Below are 16707 nucleotides of genomic sequence, written 5' to 3'. Positions count from 1 at the left end.
TAACATGTGCTCAGTGATTGTGCCCACCACCAGACAATCAATCATACCCCACCACCAGTTGGGGGTATTTCTTGTATAAATCATCTAAACCCAAGAGTGAAATATTTCTTTACATATTATAGAGTGATTCCAACTTGTTTCTTATAGCTTGGTCTCAGATCCTACTTGCCATATATCATCTTACCTTGTCCCATCAACCCATCAGCTGTTGCAAATCAGTTTCATTAATCGAATTCATCCTTTTACCTATAATCTCGAATGGAATGTGGTCCACCATATACCTGTACCAATTTTGCATTGTCCATTTTGTCGCATCTTTCCACCCCAAGACTATTACCGCCTGAGCGCTTTCTATCGCTGCTTGTTTTATTTCTCTGTATTCTGTCATCTCACTACTTTTTACTAATACTGCCATTTCCTTAGTAATCATCCATCTTATATTTAATATCCTATTAATATCCTCTTGCACTTTTTGCCAAAAGTACTGCACCACTGGGCATAAACACTCCTTTATCTTGGCTACAACGCTCCTTCTCCATAGTAGGTGGAGCTAGCCTCCAATGATGGGGCATGCCAAAGTAACTAGTCCTTCACCGGCGAAGGTTTTTCTTATTTTGAATGTTCCGGGCGGGCTGGCAAGGGGATGGGGAGCGCGCGCGCCCACCATTGAAAATCACCTTTGCTGTGAGAAGAACGGAGAGAGAATGAGAGAGAGTGAGAGCAACAGACAGAGCAAGATAGAGAGAAAGTGAGAAAGAGAGAGAAAGAGAGAAAGAGGGGGGAGAGAAAGAGAAATGGCAAGAGAGAGAGAACAAGAGAGAGAAAGAGTGTGAGAGAGAGACAGAAAACAAGAGAAAAAGAGTGAGCGAAAGCAAGAGAGAGAGAGAGAAAGAAAACAAGAGAGAGAAAGTGAGAAAAAGAGAGAGCAAAAGGGGGAGAGAGAGAGAGAAAGAGAGAGAAAGAAAGCAAGAGAGAGAGAAAGAAAGAGAGAGAAGAGGGGAATGAAGAGAGAGAAAGTGAGAGAGAGCAAGAAAGCAAGAGAGAGAGAGAGACAGAGAAAGCAAGAGAGAGAGAAGAGTGGAAGGAAGAGAGAGAGAGAGAAATTATAGAAAAAAGGGGAGAAAAAAAGAGAAATGAGAAAATGTTTGAGGCAGAGAATGACAGGAAAGAGAGAAATACAGAGAGAGAAGTGACTCTTGATTTAAAGCATATGGTAAAAGCACTTAAATAATAATAGAGGAAAAAAACCCAGCCCTCACCTGTTTTTATTAATAGTTATGTTTTTGGTTTTGCTGGTTGTTTTAGTTTTAATAGTAATGGATTTGGGTTTTTAAAAATTATTAATTTATTTTAATAAAAAGAAGGGATTTTTCCTTATCTATCTATCTATCTATCTATCTATCTATCTATCTATCTATCTATCTATCTATCTATCTATCTATCTATCTATCCAATAAACCTAAACCTAAACCTATCTATGCCGCCCAGTCCCAAGGGGACTGCCGCTCAGACACTATACTTTTTTGCCCACACCGAAAAAAAATTAGAGGGAACATTGGTTAGGGCAACTGCTTGCGTACCAGCAAATATGGCTCCACCTGCCACCTGTAGCACCCGTGCCATAGGTTCGCCATCACTGGTATAGGGCCTCCTGCTTGAGCAAGGGGCTGGACTAGAAATGTCTCATCCAACTCTGTTATTCTGTTAATAAATGAAATAAGGACTACATTCTTTATTTTTTCCTGGTTTAGTGATGGAATTATCTGTCATATATGAGAGAAGATTATAAAGAGGGATTTACATAAGTGGTTAAAGTATATTTCTTCAAATAATGATAGAAAACAAAACAATTGGTGCTCCTTTTCCAGGGATGACTAAAGAAACAACATTTCTGAATACAGCAGCAGGAGCATTCCTGCAAGGAAGCAGTTATATGTACCCTGTTTTAATAGTTAAATTGAATTCTACACTTGTCAAATAATTCAGGCATGTGATGCCATTCACAATCAAGGGAATTTATCAGTTAGAGGTCATCACCACGATAAAATGGACAAAAGGCTTTCTTTTCTTTTGTTTCAGTTCCAAACAGTTTATACATTTGTTTTTCCTAAGCAAAACGTCTTTTAAAAAATCAAACATCACTTTTGGTTTTGTTCTACATTAGTAATACAGTATGTTAGTTTATTTCCTGTAGTAAATACAGACGTATTCACCAAATCTTCAAATGTATTTTTAAGTGACAAAATCACCATGGATTACAGAGGATTGGCATTGGAAGTCATCCTTATTCATAGTAACTGATGGAATTAGAGATACGTCATTGTAGGATGCCAAGATGTCTGACTGTCTTTGCAGTGTTTATTGCTTTTTATACTGTTTTACAAGCAGCAAAAGATAGAAGAAAGTAACACCATTTTTATTGCTGAATTCTCCCAACAAATCCTTAAGAACATCCTGTTAACACAACCTAGCTGTGTAAACTGGGTGAGGCCTGTTTGAGTTAGGCAGTTTGCTGCACAAACCTTCAGATAGCCCCCATCTCTACAATAACAAATATAATTTTGGAAAACGCCTGTACAAACTTTTACTGTACACTGTTCTCCATCAAAAATAGGTTTCAACTTTCAGAAGAAGAAAGAATGATTTTGGGATTTCCATTTATTATTTTTTTCTAATCTAAAGAAGATAAAGATTTAGATGCTTGTTACTGGTTACAACAGATGTTGACTATCCAGAAGCAACTTACAGTAAGGACTGTCGGCCTCTTACCGGGCCGGCGAGGTTTGTGGCATGGGCAGGGAAGGAGGTTGCCATGTTGCCGTGTCATCGACGGGGGCCGCGGTGATGTCATTGTGGTACGCTGAGCACTGGCCAAAAGGGGGCAGAAATGGGTGTAAGCAGAAACTGTGTGATCTCCTTTAGGGGCACCTCTAGTGAGGTGAGGGGCGACCTCCTTCTCGTATTACAGGGCTCGACCGGCTTGGGTATGGGAAGGGGGCTGCACTTGGGGCTCGCTGGCTGGGGCTTCCCAGAGTCCAGGGGCGAGCCATCCCACACGCTATGGGGGCTTGATACATCGTAGGGGGCAGGTGTAAGGATACCACTCCCCTACGCCCAGGCAAGGAGCTTTCGCCTGAGAGTTGCTCAGAAAAGGTTTGTGACAGTTGACTCCGCCCCCATTTTGATTTATGCACCCCTGCAGGTCATGTGACCTAATTGGTTAATTAATTAATGGATAATTAATTAATAAAGTGACACCATTATACCCAAACGTTCTGTGTCCGAGTGTTACTCCGCCTTCGCCGCAGTTCAGTAACTGCTATAAAACATTTTCTTAAAATATATTCCACAATTTGCAGGACTAATTAGCAATACCCAAACCAGTATTTGTAAAGTCTCCACATCACTTAAGCATAATCTTAAACTGATTGTTGTACACATCTGTTATACAGTAGATTGATAGAAGTACTTTTAGGCTCTAAGATAGATGGAAAAAGCAGAAATCAATGGCATAGATAAATGCAAGTTAGGCTGTACCTTTCAACATTTTGGAATTTTTACCCTACTTGACTGTAATAACATGCATTAAATTTGTAAGTCAACAATGCAGGAATAAAATTCAATTTTTTTTCTCTACCAGTTCTGTAGGCATGGGAGGGGGAAAAATACTTCAAAATCCCCATTCTCACCCCACTCTAGGGTCAGCCAGAGGTGGTATTTGCTGGCTGTCCATACTATTCAAAATTTTCACTATCAGTTCTCCAGAACCTCCTGAATTTCACCCCTACAACAATGTAGGGGAAACAGTGTAGAAACTTTTGCATCTCATTTGGAAACTGTTCTGTCTGGGTCCCCCCAAATGCCAACACCAACCAAAAAGAGTATCCAGACACACTGGTAAAAAGCAAAGGCAGTTTATATAATTGAAAGCAAACACAGGTAACAAAAACTGTTCTTACAGACAGGAACACTATGAAGCTTCACAGAGGTTTCACAAAGGCCAGGCAATAAAACAGGATTCTTGCTGGCAAAAACAACGCTGGAGATAGTAAAACCCACGCCTCCCCCAAGTCTTCCAGACTTCTAGGCCACAAGCCAAGATCAGAGACGCCAAGAATCGAAGCAAGGTCACAGGACTCCCAGTTGATAACTCTCCACAAGACTGTAAGGGCGGGCCTGCCTTTTCAACCCTGCTGAGGAGAACCACACCCAAACCCAGCTGTTGCCAATACAGGGATGGAAATACCTTTCTAATTGGCCCCGTCTTTGAGCTGCACATCGCTGCCTCATGTCTATTATAGCCTGTGTGTCTTCATCCAATGAATCCAGGCTACTAGCTGGGGAGAGCCCCCCCGGGGGTCTCAGGCTGCTCTCCCTCCTCCTCTTCCTGATGTTCCTCTCCCCCGTCTGCCTGGTCCTTCCCCTCCTGGTCACTGTCCTCCTCCTCTGGGCATGGATCCGACAGAGCTCCAGCCGGTCCCTGAGGAGCCTCAGGCTGAATCACAACAGAAACCAAGGACCCAGAGTACAGAGTAAGAATGGAGAAGCACACACTGCAAGATGCTTGAGGTTCAGTGCAATATTTCCGCAGTCTGTTGGTATTTGTCCACTATGCTTCATTAAGTCCAGGGTCAACATAGCCATCTACCGGAAGATTTTGGGGCACTCCATGCTTCCATCTGCAAATGAGCTTTGTGGGGATGGTGACTTAAATTTTACAGCAGGACTTGGCACCTGCCCACACTGCCTAAAACACCAAAACCTGCTTCGATGACCCTGGGATTGCTGTCCTTCATTGGCCAGCAAACTGGCCTGACCTGAACCCCATAGAGAATCTATGGGGCATTGCCAAGAGAAAGATGAGACACATTACACGGAACAATCCAGAAGAGCTGAAGGCCTCTATTGAAGCATCCTGGTCATCCATAACATCTCAGCAATGCCACAGGCTGATAGGGTTGACATCTGGGTTGACATCTCCATTGAGCTGTCTACCAAAACTCCAAGATCCCTTTCTTGTGTTGTCTAGAAAGCTTGGTTCCCATCAGTTGGTAGGTATAATTGGGGTTCTTTGCCCCGATATGCATAACTTTGCACTTGTTTAGGTTTAAATGCATTTGCCACTTTGTTGCCCACTCACTCAATTTCAAGAGATATTTCTGAAGCTCCCGACAATCAGTTTCACTTTTCACTATCCATAACAATTTATTGTCGTCCGCAAACTTTGACCCCACTATTTACTTCTACATCCAGATCATTAATGAATAAATTAAAAGGTAAGGATCCCAAAACTGAACCTTGGGGTACACCACTTCTCACTTCTTTCCATCCAGAGAATTGTCCATTTATTGCCACCCTTTGCTTCCTACAATTTGGCCAATTACCAATCCAGGACAAGACCTAACCTTTAATTCCATGGCTGAAGAGCTTTTTTAGAAGCTATGGTGAGGGACTTTGTCAAAAGCCTTTTGAAAGTCAAGATATACAATATCAACCGGGTCCCCTTTATTTATGTGTTTATTTGCACCCTCAAAGAATTCTAACAAATTAGTAAGACATGATTTGACTTTGCAGAAACCATGTTGATTTTCTTTCAGCAATGCCTATTCTTCTATGTGCCCATTAATTTTATCTTTAATAATGGTTTACATCACTTTGCCTGGAATTGAGGTTAAACTGACTGGTCTATAATTTCATGGATCACCTCTGCATCCTTTCTTGAAGATCGGGGTTACATTTGCCTCCCTCCAATCCTCAAGAACAGTACAGTGCCTGATCTTAGAGAAAGATTATATATTTTATTTAGAAATTCAGCAATTTTCACTTGAGTTCCTTGAGAACTCTACTGTGGATGCCATCTGGACCTGGCGATTTGTTGACATTTAATTTAGTAAGGCATACAAGAACATCTCCCCTGTTTATCTCTATCTGGTTTAATTCTTCTAATTCCCTTGCTAAGAAAACTGGGTATTGAATATGTATTGAGTACACATGCATGCTTATATTTTTCAGAAGTCCGATATTGTTCTATGTACAATCCTGTTTTTAATTGATTACATATAATACAGCGATCCCTCAATTTTCGCGATCTCGTTCTTCGCGAAACGCTATATCGCGATTTTTCCCACCCGATGACGTCACTCTCTTCCTTCCTTTCTCATCTTTCTTTCTCTCTCTCTTTCTCTCTCTTGCTTCTTCCTCTCTCACACTCTCTTCCTCCCTCTCTCATCTCTTTCTTTCCTTCTCTCTCTTTCTCTATCTCTCCCCGTCTTGCTGGCGGGTGGCGGGCGGGCGGGCAAGCGGGGGCATCAGCGAGGAAGACCCAGGGAAGGTTCCTTCGGCCGCCCAGCAGCTGATCTGCTCGGCAGCGCGGTAGCAGCGAGGAGCCGAATCGGGGTTTCCCCTTTGTGTGGGCGGCGGGGAAACCCCGATCTTCGTCTGCTCGCTGCTGCTGCGCTACCGAGCAGATCAGCTGCTGGGTGGCTGCAGCAGCAGCGAGCAGACGAAGATCGGGGTTTCCCCGCCGCCCACGCAAAGGGGAAACCCCGATCTTCGTCTGCTCGCTGCTGCTGCGCTACCGAGCAGATCAGCTGCTGGGCGGCGGAAGGAACCTTCCCTGGGTCTTCCCCGCCGCCCACACAAACTCCACCATCTGCGCATGCGCGGCCATGAAAAAAAGGGCGCGCATGCGCAGATGGTGTTTTTACTTCCGCAACCCTACATCGCGAAAAATCAATTATCGCGAGGGGTCTTGGAACGGAAACCTCGCGATAATCGAGGGATCACTGTATTCTAATTTTCTGAGATGGGGGATTTGGGGTTTTCATGAGCTGTATTCCATAATCATCATAATTATGACAAATTATGGCTTGAACTATCTTGCCTTGCATATTATGAATATCTCTCATATATTAAGTGTCACCTTTTAAGTTACATTATTGTAATAAATGAACATTTGCACAATATTCTAATTTTTTGAATTTCACCTGTAGGACTTTAGAATACTGACTGCTTATATCCTGGTTCTCTGTACATTCATAAATAATTTCCTATTTCTGTCCCAAACCTTCTTCTCAGGAAGGCTTGAGATTTTTTTTGGAGTTCTCTTTAGTTAGAATCTGTAATATAATAAAACAAGATAAACCACAAAATTCAAAAGAAATGTTCTGAACAGAAAGCTTATTTGTTTTGAAAAAAAGTCAATGGCAAAGAGATGTGTGTGTGTGTACAGGGAATGTTTGAATTCTTTTAATTCAACTTTAACTTTACAGAAGATAAACTTGATAGTGATAATAGATAACAAAATTTTCTTCCTTTTCCTGTGTAGATTGAATGACCATCATTTTAAAAAAATTTTTTAAGGTCATCTAATTGTAGATAGCAATCTATATATTTTACTGTTGAATTGAGTTTTATGGAAATTATAAAAAAAACTAGAATTGTATGACTAAGCAGTACAACGATTAGTAACAAATTAGTGTTTTCCAAAGCCTTAATTTTAAGCTTTTTAACTGAAGAATTACAACTTTCCAGTCAGCCCCAGTATGTCTAAGATGGCTTTAAATGATATTTTCTAATGTAACTGTCTCCCTTGATTCATAATCTATATCTAGCTGGCAAAGCAGTAGCATTTTAGGGCTATGGGTTACAGCTTTTCAAGTTTATATTTTATATAGCCAAGGGCTACAGCAGATAATACAGTAGATATTACTCAAGTGGAGCGTAATTCAATGCCCTGAACTTTTTTGTTCTGGTAGGTTAATCCAGCAATAAATGGCTTAAGCCCATCCGAGAATTAATACATTCCCATTTATTTTGCACCTAAAATTTACAGGAAACTCCACCAGCATAATTCTACATTTATAATTCTACAGTTCAGTACCAAGTTTTGGTGCTTCATGTCTTAGGAAGCTTGTATCTCATCTACATTTTTCACCCAATGGCTTTATTGGTTTATTTTGGGTAAAGTAGTGAATGCATTACATTCAGAAGTTGGCAAAGATAGTTTGTAATGTATAAACATCCTAAGAACTCTGGTAGATAATTAGAAAATGATGCTTATATTTGTTTTTTGTTTTTATTTTTTAGATCTTTGCATCTCATTCTTTGGCTGGCAGGTCTTACCCTGATAGGATACTTTCAATACTATGCTATAGAGGACATCAAGTAAGTACATTTTCTAAAACAAATACAATAGAAATAACATCCTCCTTTAAAGGATACTGATGTTGAGTTACTGAATTGCAACGATAAGAAAGTGTTACATTGAATTGACTCACCAAGTGTTCTTCCCTCCCTTTTCACACTGGATTGCAGGATGTGTGTGTGTGTATCTGTGTGAAGAAAGGAACAGCAGCATTAGCAAAGGAATAAAAACTGATTTTACTGCTTTCCCTTGGCTAACGCCCATTGAGGGATAAGTTGATCTCCATGAACAGGCAGAGACAAGCAGTGAGAGGAATGCCCAAGTGATGCTCCTACACTCCTACACTTCCCTTCCCCTGTGGAAAGATCAGGCTCTGCCAGTTGACCTTGGGGTCCCTGGCGGGAATATCGAGAAAATTCTCCCTTTCTGGGCATTTGTTGTACAGTGTTCTCTCCATTTTCGCGGGGGATGCGTTCCGAGACCGCCCACGAAAGTCGAATTTCCGCAAAGTAGAGATGCGGAAATAAATACACCATTTTTGGCTATGGACAGTATCACAAGCCTTCCCTTAACACTTTAAACCCCTAAATTACCATTTCCCAATCCCTTAACAACCACTTACTCACCATTATTACTGGTACTCACCATTGAATAAGACACTTAGTGATCCTGATATTTATAAACATAATTATTAATAATATTTTTTGTGTTATTTACTTGCAAAAATTATTAGTATGACGTCATCGGGCAGGAAAAATCGTGGTATACTGCAAACTATTTTTTAATTAATATCTTTTGAAAAACCGTGGTATAGGCTATTCGGGAAGTTCAAACCTGCGAAAAGAAAATCGAGGGAACTCTGTAGTCCACCAGTAACCTGCAGAGTGGGCAGCAGAAGTCAGAGAGCGAGGAGGCTGGGGAGGAACGTGGGCCAAGCTTGGAGTCTGGAGAAAGCTCGGTGCCAGAAGCAGAGATCCAGCCCAGGCCACCTGGAAGATTTGTGCTAACTCCAGAGCCTCTAGAGCAGTGATGGCAAACCTTTTTTTCCTCGGGTGCCAAAAGAGCATGTGCGCATGCTATCGTGCATGTAAGAGTGCCCATACCCATAATTCAATGCCTGGGGAGGGCGAAAACAGCTTCCCCTGCCTCCAGAAGCCCTCTGGAGTCTGGAAACGGCCTATTTTCCAACTTCTGGTGGACCCAGTAGGCTCATGTTTCGCCCTCCCCAGGCTCCAAAGGCTTCCCTGGAGCCAGGGGAGGGTAAAAATGTCCTCCCCCATCTCCCCAGAGGCTCCCTGGAAGCCAAAAACACCCTTCCATAGCTCTGTGTAAGCCAAATATCAGCTGGCCAGCACACACATGAATGTTGGAGCTGAGCTAGGGCAACAGCTTCTGTGCCAGCAGATATGGCTCCATGTGCCACCTGTGGCACCCATGCCACAGGTTTGCCATCACTGCTCTAGAGGCTGATACGAGTGAGGCAAAGGAACAGAAGTAGCATGTTCCCAATGCACATGTTTTTGCCAGAAGGCAAAAACAGTTACAGAGGAGAAGGACTACTCAGGAGCATAGTTCCCTCTAAGCTGAGCAGTGAGCAATCGCTCACTTAAAAATCATCATCAACTCAGAGTTTTCCAAACCTGCCCAGAAGCCGAGAGGGAAAGAGTGAGAGGGAAGGAGAGAGAGAGAAAGAAAGAGAGGAAGAGAGAGAAACAGATTGAAAAAAGAGAGGAAGGAAAAGAGAAAGAAAAAGAATGGGAGTAAGAAAGAAAGAAAATCAAAATCTAGTTTGAAACTAGCTCAACTATTTAAGTGGCATTTTGATATTGATAGAGTTGCCCTATTATGAGCTCACTGTTATAGACACACAGTACAGTATTTTATTTTGAAATTCTCTGAGGCAAAACAGGGTGGGTTTTTTATTTGTTTGTTTGTTTGTTTATTTATTTATTTATTATTTCTGTGCTGCCCAGTCCCAAAGGGACTGCCGCTCAGACACTATACTTTTCCGCCCACCCCCCAAAAAAAATTAGAGGGAACACTGCTCAGGAGTAAGGCTTGGAGATAATTGGCCCCCTCCCATAGATATAAAAGTGGAGTAAATGGATGTGCTCATTGCAGGAAGCAACTTGATTCACTTCTGATCAGTATTTCAGTCCTGACTCCATGTTTCCGTTTGACCTTGCAAAGCTCCTTGCCAATTAGGCCTTTGACAGTGTGTCAAGGGAGATAAAGGCTGGTGGTATCAGTCTTCTTCCAAAAGACTTTGTCGGACTAATTAACATTGTTTAGGACTTGTTAAGGCTGGGAATGAACATAATTCATAGCCATGAAAATAAAAAGAGGTTTTGGGGACTCTGTACTTTATTATTTATCAGGAAGACTAGGTCAGAAAAAGATTAGCCAAGGGGAAGCAGTAAAATCAGTTTTTATTCCTTTGCTGTTCCTTTCTTCACACAAGATCACCCAGCAATGGAGATAGAGAGAGAGAGAGCTGTGTGGCACTTACTGTGTGGCACTCTCCCCTCAATGCTAGTGGCTGCCACTGCCCCCTTCTCTCTCCCTCTCTCTCCCTCTCCCTCCCTCCCTCCCCCTCTCTCTCTTTCTGCTTTTTGAGATTCCGCATCCTTCACTGGCAGTTCAGCACCAGCCGCGATCCCCTTTGTGTCGGCTCAGGAAGGAAAAAAACAGGGAGGAGCAGCTGCCACTGCTGCCGCATGCAGGGAGGGAAGAAAAAGCTGCAGCTCTCCTGCACAGCACAGCTGGCTACTCACCTCACTGGGCAGTGGCGGCAGCAGCGGCAGCAAGAAGAGGCGTCATCATCCTCGCCAATGCCGTGACAAGAGAGAGAGAGAGAGATGAAAGGGGAGAAAAAGAGAGAAACAAATGGAGAGAATCAGAGAGAGGAAAAAGAAACAAATGAGAAAGAGAGAGAGAGAGAGAGAGAAGGGGAGAGAGAGGGAGAGAGAAATGAGAGAGAGCTGAAAGGAGAAAATGAGAAAGAGGGAAAAGATGGGAAATAAATGAGAGACAGAGGGAGAAAGAGATGAGAGAGGGGGAGAGAGAATTGAGAGAGGGAGAAAGAGAGAGGGAGAAATGAGAGACAAAGAGAGATGAGAAACAGGAAGAAAGAGATGATAGAGAGAGAGAGAAAGCGAAAGAGAAGAAATGGAGAAAAAATATGAGAGAAAGAAGGAGAGAGAAAGATGAGAGAGATGAGAGACAGAGAGGGAGAGGGAGATAAGAAAAAGAGAGGGAGAAAGAAAAAAGATGTCAGAGATGAGTGAGGAGATTAGAGAGGGAGAGAGAGGGAGAAAGAAAAAGAGAAAGGTGAGAGATTAGAGACAGAGAGGGAGAAAGAGAGAGATGAGAAAAAGAGAGGGAGAAAGAAAAAGAGAGAGATGAGAGAGAGCAGTGAGAGAGAGACAGAAACAGAGAAATATATGTTTAAAAGAAAATAGAAAAATGGCTCTTAGAGTGTTCAAGGTTGCAGATCCCTGGGTTAGCAAACACCATGGCCATTAATTTAACAACATTGTGGTTGTTAAACAAGTCCATTTTCCCCAGGGGCCATTTTTAACCAGAATCAAAAGGAATTTTTGCAAACTGGAAAAAAACCTCATTCACATGACTGTGTTGGATATTGTAATTGGTTTTGTTTGTGTGTGTGTGTGTGTGTGTGTGTGTGTCTGTGTGTATGCATAGCTGTCAAATCTCCCAAAACAGGTCAAGTAGTTCTGGGGAGATCAGTCATAAATGAGAACACTTGATAAGCAAACGGCCATTAAGTGAGGACCACTTGTATTTGGTTTTCCTTAAGGGTTCAGAGCTGTATGGAATCTATATAGTAGAGAGAAAGAAAGAAAGAAAGAAATAAAGAAAGAGAGAGAGAGAGAGAGAGAGAGAGAGAAAGGTGGGTGGTGTTCGGTAGGCCTGGATCTGTAAATTGGTTTATTGAACAGTGAAACATACAACGGTAACTCAGTTCAGAACAGAAGACAAACATGGCCGTGTCTGGCAGCTATTTATACTGCCAGGTTAAGCCAACCAATCTAATTACAGTGTTTTCCCGCCCAAGGATAAGGGGAGGGTACAAGGTCTAACTGTCCTCTGGATACAACAGGTAGGAGCAGCGGCGGGCTTCTACCCGGAACGTTAATTGGGCCTCGCCGCCATGGCTCGTGAGTGCTTGTGGGGCCAGCGCGATTTTGCTTCGGCACCTGCAGAGGTAGCAAAATCGTGCAGGTGTGCCCATGTTTCGGCGAGGGTTTTTTTTTGCTTCCACGCATGCCAAAACAAGGGCGCACCTGCACAATTTTATAAAAACTCTCATGAGGAGAGAAATCCACGCTTTGGTGTTTTGATTTTCCTTTCCTTAACTTTATCCACCCATTATTTGGACTGACAGATCAGCTAGTTCATTTAATTCTTTCAATACGTGAGCATCTTAAAATAGATGTTTCTCACATTCATTACCACTCTGAATAGTCTATTGATACTTTGTACAAAAACACATCTAGCTTTTTATTATTAACTAGATGGTTTATGGCTCATAAATGTCCCGGATAATTCACAAACTAGGAACTTCCAACTTTCAAACATATGTAAACAAATGATCTATAGAAATGCATCAGAGAAATAAAAACAGATCAGACTAAACATAGTAGCACAAAGGAAAGTAGGGAAGCCACAGCAGTCAATTACCAAGTGGGAAAGGTAGTTTTAAAATATTTTTTCTTCGATTATATATTGTGTATTTACCTAGGCAGAAGCCACCTTCCAAAACTTGTCAAGCCATCACAAATGTCATGTTCCTCAAAACCCACAAAACAGCCAGCAGTACAATACTCAACATCCTCTACCGCTTCTCAGAGAAACATAACCTCACCGTGGCCTTACCCGCTGGGAATGTGCCCCATCTTGGCTATCCTGATCCCTTCCACATATCATATGTTGAGGAATTCAAAACACTAGGAAACAAGTTCAACATCATGGGGAATCATCTAAAGTTTAATTGGGAACAGGTAAGAATATAGAAGTCTTTTTGTAAAGTTTCCATGTTTTATTCCAACTTGTTTGTTGGAGTTAGTGCTTTCTGTAGGAGTTCATTGTTGCTGTTAATCTGTGCTGATGCTTAATTTGGAATTTGCAGAATTGATACCAAAGAATGAGGAGATCCCAGAACTGTAACAAATCTTAAAAGGGGTTTGTTAAGAAATTGTCCTTGAACATACTTACAGCATCAGAAGATGCTGATACATAACCTAAAGAGCTGGGTGAGCCTGTCAAAGACTACTTCAGCTTCAACCACAACAACACAAGAGCCCACAACAGATACAAGCTTAATATTAACCGCCCCAAACTTGACTGTAAAAAATACGACTTTAGTAATCGGGTTGTCGAAGTGTGGGATTCACTACTGGACTCTGTAGTATCATCCCCTAACCCCCAACACTTTACCCTTAGACTATCCACAGTTGACCTCACCAAGTTCCTAAGAGGTCAGTACATAAGTGCACCAGAGTGCCTACCCTCCCCTGTCCTATTGTCTCTCCTATATCTCCTAAATCTTCTCTTCTATACCTATATCTTTTTCTGCTATTCTCTCATAGTTATATTTCACTCCTTTATTTTCTCCTCTATTCCCCCTTTAATACATTCTACCTGATTATATCCTCTATAACCCTCATTGTGTATTATTGTGTATTGGACAAAACAAATAAACAAACAATAAACAAACAAACAAACAAACAAACAAACACCAAAAGTTTCTGCAACTTTACTCATGAGGAAGCCAAGAAAAGGGCAAGCCTTATAATCCTTTTCCCCTATTCCCCCTTTCTTTGGTATATTCACCCAGCCCTAAGATAATTAGCAATTAATTATCCCATTATTGTTTGTATTTACATTCATTGGAGAAGAAGTGGTTACAAGGTAAGGGGAACATCATGGGATATATACATTGAAAGGAAAACATCAGTGAAGACTGTTTAAGTAATCTCTACATTCTATGAAGGGGAAAGAAGAAAAAACAGGTCAGGACACAGGAGAGAACATTAAGCCCAAGTCCATTTTTGTAACCTCCGGTAACCCTTCTCCCAAATTTGCACAACAAAATTTCAGCAGCGAAATGCCACTTTTCAGTGACATAATTATTTAGTAAAACAATTTAAAATTGAAAAATTGAATTGAAAAACTTCAAAGAACCTCTATTTCCCTTTATATATCTGAAAGAGTGCAATTTGGGGAAAAATGATTCACTTTTCATTTAAAAATATCAGCTTGCGCCATCTGTCTCATCCTCCCATTGAGCAGTAATGTACGTAGTGGTATTTCAAATACTTTTCTGCAGAAAGTTCAGGGAAATGAAACAAACTCATTCAGCATATGTAACTGCACACAAAGTATACTGTGTTTATTGTTAAGCGCTATTGATTTCTAAACATATTGTTCTGCAAATAGATCAAATATGTCACTTGATTCTGCAATCTGCAACAGCCGGCACCTATGGTTCTAATAATGGAGACCCCCTTTTTATATTTTATATCTTCCCGCATGCACAGAAGCAAAAATATCTGCGAAAATTACCGAAATTTCTCTTGCATGCGCATCCCCACATTTCGCTTACTACGCATGCGCAGAAGCAAATTTTGTGCCAATGGGTGTGCACATGCCCGCCAGATGCGCGCACTCCCACAATGGCCTCATAGAGTGCACCAGCAGAGCTGAAGACGGCAGGCATTTTGATGGCTCATACTTGCTGAATGCAAACATGATAAATTAGATCTTTCTTTACTCAAATTATAAAGAAAGATACAGGAAACTTTCATTTCTCCCCCAATTACCTATTGTTTAAAGTAACATCCAAACCTTGAGTTATGGTTAATCTAATTTAATATTAATATTAAATATTAAATTAGTTAAAGAAAGCATATACATATTCTGATTGGGACAATACAACCTACTACAATTACTTAGAAATGACAGTGATTTTTTAAAGCATTCCTTTAAAAGGAGAAGCATGGAAGCCCAAAGGAGTTTAAAACTTGTTTGTGCCATTAGAGTCTTTGTTTTCTTATGGCTTCTTGTAATGTCTCAATATCGCTAATTTAATGTATAGTATCTCTCTCTACAGATATGCAAAAGCAAGTACCATTTCATATTGCACCAATTTTCCTGAAATCTTGTTAAGTTCTGCAAGTAATAGGTCAATTGTATTGATTTCAGAATACAGGATTTTTACTGATCATTTAAAAATATTGATACTTATTTTAATCCTTCTCCCTTTCTCTTTCATTTGAAAGGTCAGAAGAATAATGCCAAATAATACCTTTTATTTTTCTATCCTGAGACACCCAGCGTTATTGTTTGAATCATCTTACGCCTACTACAAAACGTTTGCACCAGCATTTAGAAAATCCAAGAATCTTAATGAATTTCTATCATCTCCTTGGTCATACTACAATATGAGCGAAAAAGATAATATGTATGCTAAGAACAACATGTGGTTTGATTTTGGGTATAACAACAACAAAGAATACGATGAGCTTTATATCCAGTTTGTCCTGCATAACATAGAAGAGATTTTTCACTTGATACTGATTGCTGATTTTTTTGATGAGTCAATGATCCTTTTGAAGGATTTTTTGTGTTGGGATCTGGATGATGTGATTTATTTCAAGATGAATGCCCGGAGCCACCATAACATTCAGACTCTGAATTCAGATAACAAGGAGAAAGTAAAGGAGTGGTGTGCTTTAGATTGGGAACTTTATAAACATTTCAACAAATCATTTTGGATGAAGATTCAGGAAAGAATGGACCTCAAAACGCTGTACAAGGAAGTTGATCTTTTGCAGAAGAGACAAAAAGAACTAATGGAGACATGCCTTTTGGAAGAAACTGCAATTGAGGACTATCAAATTAAAGATAAGAGTCTGAGGCCACATCAAGCAGGAAATGCTCATATCATGGGTTACAATCTCAGACAAGATTTAGACAATAAGACCCTGAATATCTGTAAAAAGATGATCATGCCAGAACTCCAATATAGAGCTCATCTGTACAATTTACAGTTCCCATTTAAGGAGAAGAAAAAAATAGTTAGATGAGTTTCACCATTTTTCTATACTGAGGACCAATCTTTGCAGCATTCTACACATCAGTTTTTCTTCATCCAAAATACTCCAGATTAGCTTCGATGCATTTTCAGAGTCAAAAATGAGGTGGAAATTAGAGTCACTGCTTGTGAACACCAATCCTGAAATTCTAACCTTACAAAAGTCTTAAGGGACAACTATTAGAAAGTTACCAAAAAAATCTTGTAGAACCATTCTGATTAATATCTAAACTCATTTACCATTTCAGTACAATGGAGATGTAGATTAAAGACCAATTTCTGACCATAGATGGACACAAACAAACAGTGGACTGGATCATATCCACAGTTCTAAAATTTTCATAACATCAGAATTAAAAGCTGTATCTAAGACCATGAATTATAGAGGGTCAACATAACATTTCACCAATTGTAATCAAACTCTTAATGTATATTAATTTTT

The 16707-nt window shown here is 40.7% G+C and overlaps 1 protein-coding gene across 2 annotated transcripts; it reads left to right on the top strand.

Annotated features, from left to right (window-relative positions):
* The first annotated feature begins 8098 nt into the window (after nt 1-8098).
* Nucleotides 8099-16257, top strand: GAL3ST2 (galactose-3-O-sulfotransferase 2). Of its 2 annotated transcripts, none has more exons than XM_070754049.1 (3): nt 8099-8166; nt 12912-13170; nt 15451-16257. In XM_070754049.1, exons 2-3 carry the CDS (start codon nt 12955-12957, stop codon nt 16255-16257), a joined length of 1023 nt encoding a protein of 340 aa, XP_070610150.1. In that variant the 5' UTR covers nt 8099-8166; nt 12912-12954. The 2 variants fall into 2 exon arrangements, with proteins under 2 accessions (XP_070610150.1, XP_070610151.1); XM_070754050.1 differs by having other exon boundaries at nt 8099-8170; nt 12919-13170.
* The last annotated feature ends 450 nt before the right edge of the window (nt 16258-16707 follow it).

The sequence above is a fragment of the Erythrolamprus reginae genome, chromosome 5 (assembly GCF_031021105.1).
Source record: "Erythrolamprus reginae isolate rEryReg1 chromosome 5, rEryReg1.hap1, whole genome shotgun sequence".
Classification (NCBI taxonomy): Eukaryota; Metazoa; Chordata; class Lepidosauria; order Squamata; family Dipsadidae; genus Erythrolamprus; species Erythrolamprus reginae.
This window is presented reverse-complemented; position numbering and strand designations above follow the sequence as displayed.

What these genes read in the sequence shown, in the direction of transcription:
- GAL3ST2 (XM_070754049.1), top strand. Translation starts at nt 12,955, where the DNA reads ATGTTCCTCAAAACCCACAAAACAGCCAGCAGTACAATACTCAACATC. An exon ending in TAAAGTTTAATTGGGAACAG is followed by an intron (nt 13,171 to 15,450) that starts GTAAGAATATAG and finishes TTCATTTGAAAG; the next exon opens with GTCAGAAGAATAATGCCAAA.